This window comes from Leptidea sinapis, chromosome 20, assembly GCF_905404315.1.
Source record: "Leptidea sinapis chromosome 20, ilLepSina1.1, whole genome shotgun sequence".
Lineage (NCBI taxonomy): Eukaryota > Metazoa > Arthropoda > Insecta > Lepidoptera > Pieridae > Leptidea > Leptidea sinapis.
In genome coordinates this window covers 370,196-383,156 of record NC_066284.1, presented here as the reverse complement: position 1 = coordinate 383,156, position 12,961 = coordinate 370,196, and the positions used below count along the sequence as shown (strand labels likewise).

General features: G+C 32.6%; 2 protein-coding genes across 2 annotated transcripts; both read right to left on the bottom strand.

Annotated features, from left to right (window-relative positions):
* Window positions 1-1,147: 1,147 nt before the first annotated feature.
* LOC126970119 (uncharacterized) lies at window positions 1,148-6,390 on the bottom strand. Its single transcript, XM_050815844.1, has 3 exons — window positions 5,160-6,390; window positions 4,468-4,651; window positions 1,148-4,297 (listed from the first exon to the last, which is right to left on the bottom strand). The coding sequence occupies exons 1-3, from the start codon at window positions 5,234-5,236 to the stop codon at window positions 3,977-3,979; spliced, it is 582 nt and encodes a 193-aa protein (XP_050671801.1). The 5' UTR covers window positions 5,237-6,390; the 3' UTR covers window positions 1,148-3,976.
* A 153-nt stretch (window positions 6,391-6,543) lies between these two features.
* Window positions 6,544-12,900, bottom strand: LOC126970118 (uncharacterized). The gene is made up of 3 exons (XM_050815843.1): window positions 10,509-12,900; window positions 8,951-9,160; window positions 6,544-7,174 (listed from the first exon to the last, which is right to left on the bottom strand). Exons 1-3 carry the CDS (start codon window positions 12,693-12,695, stop codon window positions 7,094-7,096), a joined length of 2,478 nt encoding a protein of 825 aa, XP_050671800.1. The 5' UTR covers window positions 12,696-12,900; the 3' UTR covers window positions 6,544-7,093.
* Between the last annotated feature and the right edge of the window lie 61 nt (window positions 12,901-12,961).

Genomic DNA, 12,961 nt, shown 5'->3' with positions numbered 1-12,961 from the left:
CACCACCGTTGATCCTTATCCTTTAATATATATTTTTAAGTAAGCAATAAATAGCTAATACCTAGACCTAAACTGAACCTTAATTGTTACGTTTGTTTAAAGTTTAAACAATAGTTGTTAAATGGAGTTGTCTTAGACTAAATTCGGTACATGTCGCGACATCTACAGAATACTAAGTTTAACTTAATTTAGTCTCAGTGCCATCTGTATTGGTTTTAAGGAACTGTCCAAATAAATTAAAGTCTATACCACAGAGTATTTTTATTTATAGTCTATAGGACCCACCACGTCACTACGACTGCAAAGGATATTGAAATAATTAATTACGTAGGTGCTACCTGATTTAGGGCAATTATTCCAATCAATATGGCGGCAATACCTCCAGCGGCGGTTTTCTATCCTACATCAAAGAAGCTAGTGTACCGCTACACTTCCCGAGAAATTGAAATAACACGACAATAGACTTTCAGGTGCCGATAAATTACTGTCAGATAGGTGACTGTATAGAAATTGGTGTTATTTTGCCTAAACCCATAATGAATTAAGTATAATTTATATTTAGTGTTAATTCCGCTAAGTTTATTTAGTCTAGTATTATAAAGCTATCGACTACGGGATTAGTGATCACTTCACACAAGAACAATATTATTTTTTCCAGAATATTACTTACTTGTAGGTGGTAGAGACGCAGTAGGTAGTATCGATAGTCTTAACCCTGAATTTCTTATCCTTAACCTTAATCAAATCAAAACAATTTATTGAAAGTAGATATTTCGAATACACTTTTTCATGTGAAATAATTAGTTACTAAAGAATAATTTATACGTCATCATTAGAAAATTTAAATAATATGATTAAAAATGTTACTCAAATCAAATAAATTCAAAATTTATTCATTTAACCTAACCCTGAAAGATAGCCCGAAGCTCTGAGTCGAAAGCGGCTGCTTATCGTAATAAGCCGAACAAAAGCGTTCCAATAATGCGCCAGATTAGTTTATTCAAATCCCAAAAAGCAGAGACAACTTTTATCATGTGGCTGTTTATACAGGCCGATGCCTAAGACGAAAATAGAAATAATCTTTTATTTGCGAAATATCTTAGTCTTTTTGTCTCTCACGTTATAAAGTTCATTGAAATAAAAACACTTTTATCTAAAATATATTTATTAAACAAATTTATAATTTATAAAAAAAATTTTTTAGAAATAAAATAATATACATTTTCATGGGCGATCAAATGCGGTCGGACAAAGTCGAAATTATAGGCCCTGACAAGGATTTTGAGCGGTGTGCGATAGTAATGCATGACGTTTATTATACGCTGAGGCCTTAAGGTGCATGTCGTACTTCCGCCATTAAGAGCCATTTTAATTTAATATGAGCCGCCAAGACTGCGTCAACGACACCGCTCAACTTCAATGCCTAGTCCAAATAAAAAATATTTGACCATTTTGGTTTCATTTCTAACGATATTTAAACTATTGCTATGCATTAGAATTCAAATAAAATATGAAGGCCTATAAATAAGAAAAAAAATGAGAACTCTGTAAATGTCATGATATTAAAACTTATATTTATTAAACATAATATAATTATAAATTACACAAAAATGCACTTAATGTCAAAGTTTTCAAACTTTTTCTTAAAAATATGAGTTTTCTTAATCTCTTATATAATTAACATAAATGAGTTTAATAGTAGTATAAACTTAGATTAATAAGTATTGGTCTCCGCTGCGCAAGAACTAGATACCGCACTACCTACGAACAATTGCTTTTTTATTACGGCAACAATTAGATGCTTGTGTGGGTGGCATCTTGACACTCAATGGCATCTTTAAAATTTTGTAACATAAGCTTCGTGTTACTTTACATTGAAATTAATTATATACAAAATACTTACTGATGATAATTATGTGATCCCAGTGTCATTCTTATTTCTTGTAGTATATTTTTACAAAGATTTACTACGCAACCCGGCATTTTTGTTTCAATTGTTAGAAAAGTTCAACAGAACATGTGACAACGTTAGCTTGTCACACTGGCTCGAGGACGCCCACTTGGGCGTAGTATTAGTTGCCGCACTTTACGGTACCTAGTCTAGCCTGCGGTATCTAGTTGGAGACCATTTCTTAATCTAAGAGTATATAGTTAAAATAGTCCAATTTCAGTTGTGTTGTTTTGTCGAGCCTGTAAGAGACATGTTATAATCCCTATCTATGGTCAAATACATTTTGCTCAAAATCTGAATGCCAGTCAAAATGTCACAATAAGTTAAGAATATTTTCTTCAACTGCCAGCATACGGATCTTCTAGTTAACAGCATAATTTAACGTCTATAGCTGGCAAAAAATTAAGGCTTCATTAGGTAATTAAATTGGTTATTAAATCTTTTTTGAAACATTATCTTAAGTATGTATATATAAATCCAGTGTCCTGATGTTTGTTTCCAGTAAACACCTCAACTAATGACCGGATTTTACATTTCATGGAGTACAGTTTAGTCCAAGGCAGTCAATCAGAAGGCACTATGTGTCGACGATAATGGTACCTACACCGATTGAACACGAGTGAAGCCGTTTAAATATAACTATACATATTTAAACGGCATTAGATGAGCAAACTGCAATAGTTGTATCAAAACGAGTGAACAGCTTTGCCGAAATCCCTTCCTCGCTCACACTAATCTCGTGAGAGGACAGTCTTACTATAGATTATACAAAAAATCTTAAGCTGTTTTAAGCAAATAAAAACACTCCTCTTGTTTCAGAGATGATGGAGGCGTAGAATTAATTAATTAATCTCTTGACAACAGCGGTAAATGAACACTTGTTACTTATTACGTAAACAATCTTGTAACTATACGAAATAAACACAATCTTAAACATAATTAAATATAATAGTAAATTAAAACTGAATATGTTTCAAGATATATCGTAAAACGAGTATTGAGTAGGTGATTATTGTCCGTCAGACATGATATCACATAATGTCAAAAATTAAAAAAGTTTTACAACTACCCTCAAAATTCGATACACATTTTGTACAGTTTTGTAGAGCATAGGAGATATCTCTCATGCTAATAATATTTATTACTAGATTTATGTCTTACTACAATTAATAATATTGGTTATATTTAATTGAACACATTATTGACATTTAAATTTTGCATTGAAGTGATCTTCCCCTTACAAACTTCATTTAAGCCGATTGATATACAAAAAACCCAAGATGCACAGTTGCGAACAAAAGTAAGACTCAAAACTGTCGCCAAACACTCGTCTATATTATAATAGGTACTTATAGTCAAACGATAAACAGTTTTTTACAAATTGAACCTTATTCACATATGTTAAAGTTGATTTCACAAAGGAGTCTACAAAAAACAATAAAATTTTGTGACCGAACTTCGCCGGTCGGACAAGGCATGGAGTGGAGACGTATATTTCTCACAGTTTTTTTTAATGTAATGAAATAATTAGGTTGTAAGAGTTAATTAAATTGTGTTCTAAACACAATACATAGATACTTAGAAGTTTTCACAACTTTCATCTAAGAGTTTATGTTAAATAAATAAAATATATGTTTTGGGTAGGATATGTGTACAAATGAACGAAATATGTATTTATTAGATAAACTGTTTATTTTTCAAATATTACAATTAAACTTAAATCTATAATTATATTTTAAAAGCCTTGGTCATAATTATTATTGTTTAACACAAGTTTTTTTTTATTTTTTTTGAGAGGAGGAAATACAGTTACGTATTTATGCCCCGGAACGAGGCGTAATATGCCAGTCTCGAGTGTCCGCGTAAGCGGACACCCCATACCGACTAAAACCTCCTCTATGCTGTTAGCCATGCTCTTACAGCGACATAGGACATGTGCCGTGGAGGCCGCAAAGACTACGCAACAACAGTCGCGAGGCGTCTCCTAAGGAGACTCGAACCTCGGACCGGCTGTGTGCTTGTGCTTTATATACGTGGATAGGTCTTCACATAAATTTGAGTCAAATTTAAATCTTTTTTTTTAATTATTAATGCATTCTTTAACGAAATGGCCTTTTTAACAAGCCTTGAATTTTTCTTTCTTAAATTGTCAATGACTTTTTCTTTGTTAAATAACTTTTTGCGGCATTTTTGAAGTTCGTGTTTTATAATTACTTTTCGAGGTGTGTCTAAAATTGAGCCTATACTTAGGGAACTAGTAGGAGATATGAATTTCTTGTTATTTTCCGCGTCAAACAGTGAAATCGTAGACTCTTCAGTATTAACGCCACCATCCGGCAATTTTATCTGTAAGCAATATAAAAATTATTAATATCTATTAGCAAATCAAACAAATGAAATGTTTCATGATGAAGTACTAAGGCTCCGTCCGTTTTCGTCGTGATAACTTACAATTTAATGAAGAATACCATACTATTTTCACAATTTAATTTTTCTTATTTCCAAAAGTTACTTACCACTACTGTAGGAACAGCCGTTTTCAGAAGACGTCTTCTGCCTTTTGCAGTTACATATATATCTTTGTCCAAAAAGTACTCTGAACAAACGACGCTAGACTTATTCGGCTTATAAAAATCTTCACACCTCTGTTTGCTGACGATCGATGTCCATTGTCCACATTGTATTGGGTTACAAGGGAATCTAAAATATTAAAAAATTTAGTAAATTATACACAGAAATCTAAAACAATATTTTAACATATACGCCTATATTACCGAGAAGGGTGTGGCAGAGGTACACACATTTCACCTGATATGTTTAATAACATTCTACTAATAAAAAAAGTTCCAACAAATATCTAAGTATTTGGTTAGGAAGTATTTATGAACATAAAATATTGATTTTACTATTAATGGGATTTGATTAAAAAGTATTAGAATAACGTTTAATTTGTAAAAACTGTAATAGAAAAAAGTTCAATCATATTAATAAAAAAAAACATAATGAAAAAAAAAATCGACTCCATCGATTCCTTTGAAAATCGAGTCCTTTGCATAACACGACTAAATTATAGGGACACCGATACGCATCGTTCTTACAATGACAATGCGGTGAGTGAAGTTTTGAAACAAATTAAATCAAAATCACTTATTACTACATGTATTAAGTTATAAGAACCAAAAACAAATTAATAAACACTTTTACTTACCGAAGATACGATATCCCATCCCTTTTTAACGTTCTTGACGTAATATTTTTACAATTTCGCATCGAACACTTCGGCATTTTCGACGACGCGGACGTTGCACTGACGCGGGCGACGCGAGACTATTTGAAATAAGCGCACAATTTTAGATTGTGCGCTTATTTTATGGGGACGGTTTTGAGACGTTGACTGTGTATCTTGGGTTTTTTGTATATCAATGTTTAAGCCATATTTCGCACACTTCTATATGTACCTGACTGTTTTATACTTTGCCTGTTTATGCATAGATTTACAAAATTATATTTTAATCTCAATAAAAACTAAATTCTTTTGTATATTTCCGTTACCAGGGCTATTTTTGTACACATATTCTAACCAGCAGTATTTTACAAAATAACGGTTGTTTTTAATAAGACCAGAGTGTGCGGTATCGTTTTTCACAAGTTCTGCACTTCTTCAATAACTAATAAAAATATCGAAATTCGCTGCTATGTTATGACAAGGTGTAGGATTAGAAATAAAGAGCCTCCATAGATTAATTTTAAAACGAATAAGTAACAATCATTAATTAATAATAAAATCATTATTAGCACTTACGAATGTAATAGTTTTAGAAATCTATGATTGTTTAAAAAAATAAAGATATACGAAACCGTTATTCTTAATTCTCAAGCACTTTTTTGCACTTATCAGCCATGCCATATGCTGAACATAAACCACGGAAATACCTTAAGTGAAAATCTCAATATGGTGTTACGTAGGTACTTATCTGAAAACTGTAGTATTCCTAATTCTATTACTAAAATATCATACAAAACCCATCACAAAAAGCAATGCATTTACAGCCACTAATAAAAATTACGCACTAAATGGCATCTTTAAAATGGCTACATATTAAAAAAAGCAATTGTGTGGTTTTATGAAACCACGATGCAAGTTTTTTCACATAATAACATAGGTATTAATATCAGCATAGAAAAAAAATTAATATGTTTTACATTTTCATAAAATAAAAAAACCTTTATCAAGTGTGTGGGGTTCGAACCTACTCTTCCACCCGAACGCAATTGCATCCAGCTAACTATAGGCGCAGCCCGACCGTCACGCGACATGCAACACACTGACGAAAAAGTTTGAGAGGATGTAATAAAAGTCTCACTTTAAATATCTAGATCCTTTTGATATACCATCGACAAAATTGATTCACGACCCACTTTGCTGATAATTCTTTTAAAATCATATAGTTAGTTTAAATAAAATAATGTTAGGTTTATATTTGCACGAATAAGATCGTATGACAATCTGTCTAATAAAATGCAGTTACTTATAAATGTATGTTCAAGCGAATTTCAACCTGCTTGATTATTATACAAGTTATTTGTAGCTCTATGGTACGACATGAATCGCAGTTTTATGAAAAAGTAATTGAATTATAAATCGGGGCCCAAAGTAGTTATTTTTTTTCAAGGGTGTGTGACTTATCATGAGAAGATAAGTCACACACTCTTGTGAGGTATCTTAAGAATTGCAATTTTAGTTCCTATTTTATTCACAATTATTATCATTGATAGTTAGTAAGACTATATTTAAATTCGAAATAATATTTGTACAACGCGAATGTTTGTAATAGATTATTTTCCTAAAGTTTCAAACTCTTTAGATTATAAAAAAGATGATAGAAATTAAAAATATACAATAAAATATGCATGTAGTGATTATTATGACGGTTACACACGATATAATATATTTAATTAATTTGACGGTATTTCACGACCACAATCCATGAAGTTGGACCGAAAAATCGGCTACAATTTAATAAATCATATATCGTGAGTAGCCCATCATAATAATTACTATAAAATATCCACATTAAGTAATTTACATTAAGAGTTGAAGAAAAGGCGTGAGAAGCTTCGTTCCTGACGAGGGTCCCATAATTATTCCACAACCAGATCAAACTCTTCAACATCTTCACACATTGAGTTGAAACCCGCAGCCCACTCATCCGCAGCTTTCTCCTGTAAAATAACAATTTTGTTTTATTACAAGACCTGCAAAATTTATCATGAATAAGTATGAGTAGACATAACTGTTTATTTGTATGAAGTATTTAGTATATTATTGTAAAGACATTGTTTTACACAAATTATCTTGCCCCAAACTAGGCAAATCCTGTACTATTCGTATAAGACTATATATTTAATACAATATACATATGACTACAACATACATGACTTGGAAACAAACATATTCATCATATAAATGTTTGCACCTACTGGGATTCGAACCCGGGACCTTTAGCTCAGTGGGCACGGTCACTAATCACTGGGATATATGGTTGTCAATTTATTAAGTAGTGGTATTAAGTAAGAAAGTATTGGTATATTATTATTAGTATTTTTTTTAATGAATATACGGAACGAGACGAACACAACGTTTTCCTGATGGTAATTGATACGCCCTGCCCTGCACTGTATTGTAATGACAATGCAGTGCCGCTCAGGATTCTTCAAAAGCCCAAAAATTCTGAGCGACATACAATTGCGCTCGTCACATTGTCACATAAGATGTTAAATCTCATTTGAACAATAATTTCACTAGCTACGGCACCCTTCAGACCGAAACACAGTTCCTAATATTTACACATTACTGCTTTACGGAAAAAATAGATGCTGTTGTGGTACCCATAATCTAGCCGGCATCCTGTGCGAAACTGGTACTATATACTGGTACCATATTATTTTTTGTTATGTGTATGTGGATTGATGCAACTTCAATAATCAATAACTTTAGTTTTTTTATTTATTAATTTAAATATATTTTTTTGACTAACTCATGTAAGGTATTCAGTATTTGACATTTGAGTATTCTTGTTGCATCACTGTACATATAATGTAATTGAAATGATTTGTAGAGCAATGAAGCTGTAATTGTTTATTTAAAAGAGTGGCACCGATGAGTTTCTTTCCACTTCTTGAGATGATGAGAATATTTTTCAAAGTGGTGGAAAATGTAAAAAGAAAAGAAAACTTTTGACATTCATAAGTCTCATTTAATTGAGTTTGCCAGCCTTTCAGAAAAGAAGAATTAGGTTTTGTTTGTATTGTATGGAGAATTGTACAGCAAAGATCTTCATAATTTTTGATTTCTTCTTAACATGAATAGCTGTGCCCCGTAATTTGAATAGCTATTGCGCCCTTCAGACCAACCAAAACTCAATAATACTTACACTTTCTGCTTCAGGGCAGATAAAAGTGCCGTTGTGGTACCCATAATCTAGCTAGCACCCTGTACATAGGAGCCTCCCACTGGTAAATGAACCTAGTCGCCTCTTAGGACACACTTGAGTCTGGGACTTTGCCTATTCTTTTTTATGCCTCAGAGAAACACAAGGAAAAAGTGTACTGTTTTATTGTTATGTTAATTTATTGAATTAGGCGTTACTTTGCGGAAATCCATAATTATACAAATGATTTAAGTTTTCTTTAGTGTTAACTCCGCCAATATTTGTTTTTAAAACAATTCGACACGTGTTTCGCCTCTACACTCAGTCTCGTGCCAGATTTTGGCGAGACAACACATCCTGAGGATGCCTCGTGTAGAGGCGAAACACATGTCGAATTGTTTTAAAAACAAATATTGGCGGAATTAACACTAAAGAAAACTTAAATCATTTGTGTATGTTATGTTAATGTCTGAATAAAAGGCTCAATTAATTAATTATTACTCTGTGCTATATATAACCCAGGTTTTTAAAAGTAATAAACTATTATTAAGAAGATATAAAATTATACCTCTTTTTTAGAAAGTTGCTTTTTAGGTTTCTTCTTCTTGATATTTTTCTTGGGTTTGATGGTTGGTAGTTGAAATGATAGGTCTTCTAAGTTGTCTTCATCACTTGAGGCGGCATTCTCATCAGCCGCACCATTTTGTGTGTCACTACTGGAAGCTGAATTTTGTCGAAATATCACTTTCTTGGGTTTCCCATAACTTTTTTGGGGTGGCTGAAATTTATAGGACTGATTTTAGTGTGGATTTCACTAATATAATTATATGTTTTGGTTTTGCATATACTGGTTGAAAGATGATGATTGTTGGGGATTTTGGAAGAAGCAAGCTGGGACCCTTCATCAAATATGCTGCCATTGAGATCATCATTATATCAGCAGGAACATGTCCACTACTGGACACAGGCCTACCCCAAAGATCTCCACGACAATCGGTCCTGCGCTGCCCTCATTCTCAGCAATCTTGTTAAGATAGCTGGAATACAATTAATAAGGGCCCTTTAGATATAACAAAACAATGTATTGCGGGATTGTCTTTCTTTTATAGATCTACAGGAAAGTTCACAATGGTGTATAGTAGGTATATGTTTAAAGAACAAAATTTGAACACAAACACATGATCCGATTAGGTATGGTCAAACCATAGGATGCAGTCTCATAGCGAATCATGTTCGATGGTATGCTGCATTGTCCATCACACAAAATTACTACTTTTACCTTCCGGACCCCCATAGTCAACAACCATTAACACTATGCTGTATACATACTTTCTTTCTAGAGGCTTCTGTGGAAGGGGCACCACAATTCACCACTGTATATATACAATGAAATGTTTATGTGTGCAAGACATGGTTTGTCATAAAATGACAATAGCCCAATAATATGATAGAATGGAGACAGACTGTCAAAAATCCAATAGGGTGTACTTAAACTTTGCTTAGACTTTCCTTATGTAAAACTTAGCTGAGTGTTAGCTTAGCATGATCTTTTATATCGGTTTTATAATCATTTGACAGTAATAAGTTTCTTTTATCACAGTTTTTGTAAGTTTTACGTAAGTAAAGAGCAATGTCTAAGTACACTATAGATCTCAGACTAAGAATATAATTTACAATAATACAATTTGGTTGTATATGGCAGAAACATTGCTAGTGGTTCCTCTAACAACACATCCAAATATAGCCAAGTTTGTTGTGTTATGCAAAAGGGGAATTTCTGTGGCAAGGAATTAAATGTGGTAGAAAGGACACAATGAATAGACACCTCTACACAATGCCAAGTGATTTAAGCTGATCACAGAGTACTGGATCCCTTACAATTTTTAATAGTTAGCTACTTTTAATATATTTATATATTAGCTGACCCGGCAAATATTTTATTGGCATATAAATTAATAAACAAATTGCATTAAAATTATGTTTTGGGTATAAAAAATAGATTATAACCAATTCTAAGAACTACAAAATATACATCTAATATTTCTTATAAATCAATCAAGTTGTTTCAGAGGAGAATGGCAACTGACATTGAGACACAAGAATTTTATTTAAATTATAATACATACTTGATGATAGAGATGAACCAAGTCGAGGTCTTCAAATAAGTGCACTGTTTGAGAGTCATCATTCAAACTACACAGGTTGGTCTCCATATTTGATTCTCCAGACATATTTGCAGGGAAAACTGGTGGCTCAGTACCAGATTTAGGACCCTCATGTTTGTTTAAATTGTCAGCATTTAACACTTTTGATAATGTTACTGGTATTACTGCTCGAGTTGGTCCTTTCATGTCATTAATCTCTTGCAAGACAGCTCTAGCCCTGGGTCTCAATGATTTTATTCTCTTGTCTTTCTTATTGGGTGAAATATTTTCCTGATCTTGATCTTCACTTTCATCAAAACCAAAACATGTGTTTCTTTTACTTTCCTTTTTGTTTGGAGTTTTTGAAGGCTTATTCTCCTTACTATTTTCACAATTGACTGTTTCCACAACACTTCCTACATTCGGGAAGCTACCCTCATCTTCTAGATCTGAATTCTCTTTTGACAATGAATTCTTGATTGGTGTAACATTCGATGTGTTTGTTATATCACCAAATATGGAATTTTCTTTTACTGGTGTTGATTTCTGTTTTTTCTTTGCACTCTTTTCAACAACTTCTTTTATAAATGATATTATACTTGTCTGTTTAAGATTTGGTGGCTCACTAGCAATTTCTGGCAATGGTTCATTTGTCTGGGGAATTATATTGGTATAGACATATTTCTTCCTAGAATCATTAGGATTAATGAATGAAGATTCTACTGCTGGTGTCATGTTCGGTTTTACATAAGTGTTCACTTGCCATTTGATTGGTAAACTACCAAATTCAACTCGCCAAGGACTGGCGAGAGGATGACGGGCAGAAACATTCATACTACTGCTTGCTATAGGCTGGTCATCAAAGAAACTCAAATCTTGAAGTTTCAATGGATCTTTATTGATAGTAGGTGGGTCTGTTGGACTCTTTTGAGTGTCTTGATCTCTTGGTGTATGATGAGGTGAAGTTACAGGAGAGTAGTTCAAATTGTGAGTATCATCGGGTTCTTGGAGATCCATTGCTATATCTTCAATTCTTACCGAGTTATAGTTTCCTTCATTGACACTTTTGGTCAAATCTCCACCTAATTTATTTAATTGACTTTCTTTATTACACTTCATCTTTTTAATGCTCTGTAAAGGTGTACATTCCTGAGTTGTTTTTGTGATATTATTTTTTAATGATGCTAATGCTTTTGCTAAATTCTTTTCATAATTTCCTTTAGGGACATAAGTTTTAGGTTTTGATTGGGTTTTCTTAACAACTCTTTTCTTTTTCTTCTTTTGTGGCTCTTCTTTTGGGTCAAATGTGAACTCATATGGATCGGGATTATTTGAACTTCTTTTCAATGATTTTTTTGCATCATCTAGCACTTTAAATGAGAAATCTACATCAAGAAGCCTTTTAGATCTTATCTTATTTATGTTCTCTTGCTTTCGAAAGCACTTATCAATTTCAAGTTGTTTTTTACCATTATTATTAGAGTGTGACTCAAGTTTTCTGATTTCTTTTAATTTTTTAGTTACTTTCTTAGCTGGAGACTTACTTTTCTCAGTTGAATTCAGAATATGCTTAATATTTGAAGTCTTTAGTGCTTTATTTGCAATTGGTGTACTTGTTTGTACTGGTTGAAGATGAATACTTTTAAGAGGACTCAAGACACTGTTATCTAATTTTGATGGTAAACGATGTATTCTCTTTGGGCGAGTTTTTATTATGCTGTTTTCTACTGCCTTTGATTTGTTTTTTAATGGGGAATTATCAATACAATTTATAGTTTTCTTACCTTTTATCTTTTTTTCATAAGGCTTTTTAGTTACAGTCACTTTGACTGGGGTTACCTTTTGCTTTATTGATATTTCTTTACTATTGGAGAGATTAGTTAATACAGAATTACCGGCATAACGGGCTGGAATCTTTCGCACACGACGCCTTTTAGGTACCTCTTCTTTCGTAGTAGAAACCTTGGATTCAATCGCACTCGGATGTATCGTGTCATTATCATCTGATGCTGAATTAGTTTTGTCGGCTAATGCTTTTCTTGTAGTTTTATTATAATTATTTTCTATTTTCTTGCCAATATTTCTTGTTTTAATGTTATCGCTAGGAACGGGCGCAATGTTTTCTTTAATATTTTTAGAAGTTTTATTTCCCCTAAGTTTTGGCGGCATGATCGAAACAGTCAACTATACATGACAAACACAACTTTAAACTGTGCACTTACAAAGGTGGTGTAGAGCCAACAACAAAGAAACCACATTAATGTAGAGAGTTGAAAACGTGTATCTACTAGATCATACTGTTTAAAAAGTCTTTCTTTTTAAGTTTACTTTACTAGTTACTACTATACCGTTTCAATTTACATTGGTTCACATACAAAAATTTTTTTTTTCGTCCAATATTAGGACAGGCAAAGGGTTCAAGTCCATACAGCCAT

What these genes read in the sequence shown, in the direction of transcription:
- LOC126970119 (XM_050815844.1), bottom strand. Translation starts at nt 5,236, where the DNA reads ATGCCGAAGTGTTCGATGCGAAATTGTAAAAATATTACGTCAAGAACG. An exon ending in GATGGGATATCGTATCTTCG is followed by an intron (nt 4,652 to 5,159) that starts GTAAGTAAAAGT and finishes TTAATATTTTAG; the next exon opens with ATTCCCTTGTAACCCAATAC. An exon ending in CGGCTGTTCCTACAGTAGTG is followed by an intron (nt 4,298 to 4,467) that starts GTAAGTAACTTT and finishes TATTGCTTACAG; the next exon opens with ATAAAATTGCCGGATGGTGG.
- LOC126970118 (XM_050815843.1), bottom strand. Translation starts at nt 12,695, where the DNA reads ATGCCGCCAAAACTTAGGGGAAATAAAACTTCTAAAAATATTAAAGAA. An exon ending in TGGTTCATCTCTATCATCAA is followed by an intron (nt 9,161 to 10,508) that starts GTATGTATTATA and finishes TATAAATTTCAG; the next exon opens with CCACCCCAAAAAAGTTATGG. An exon ending in AGCAACTTTCTAAAAAAGAG is followed by an intron (nt 7,175 to 8,950) that starts GTATAATTTTAT and finishes GTTATTTTACAG; the next exon opens with GAGAAAGCTGCGGATGAGTG.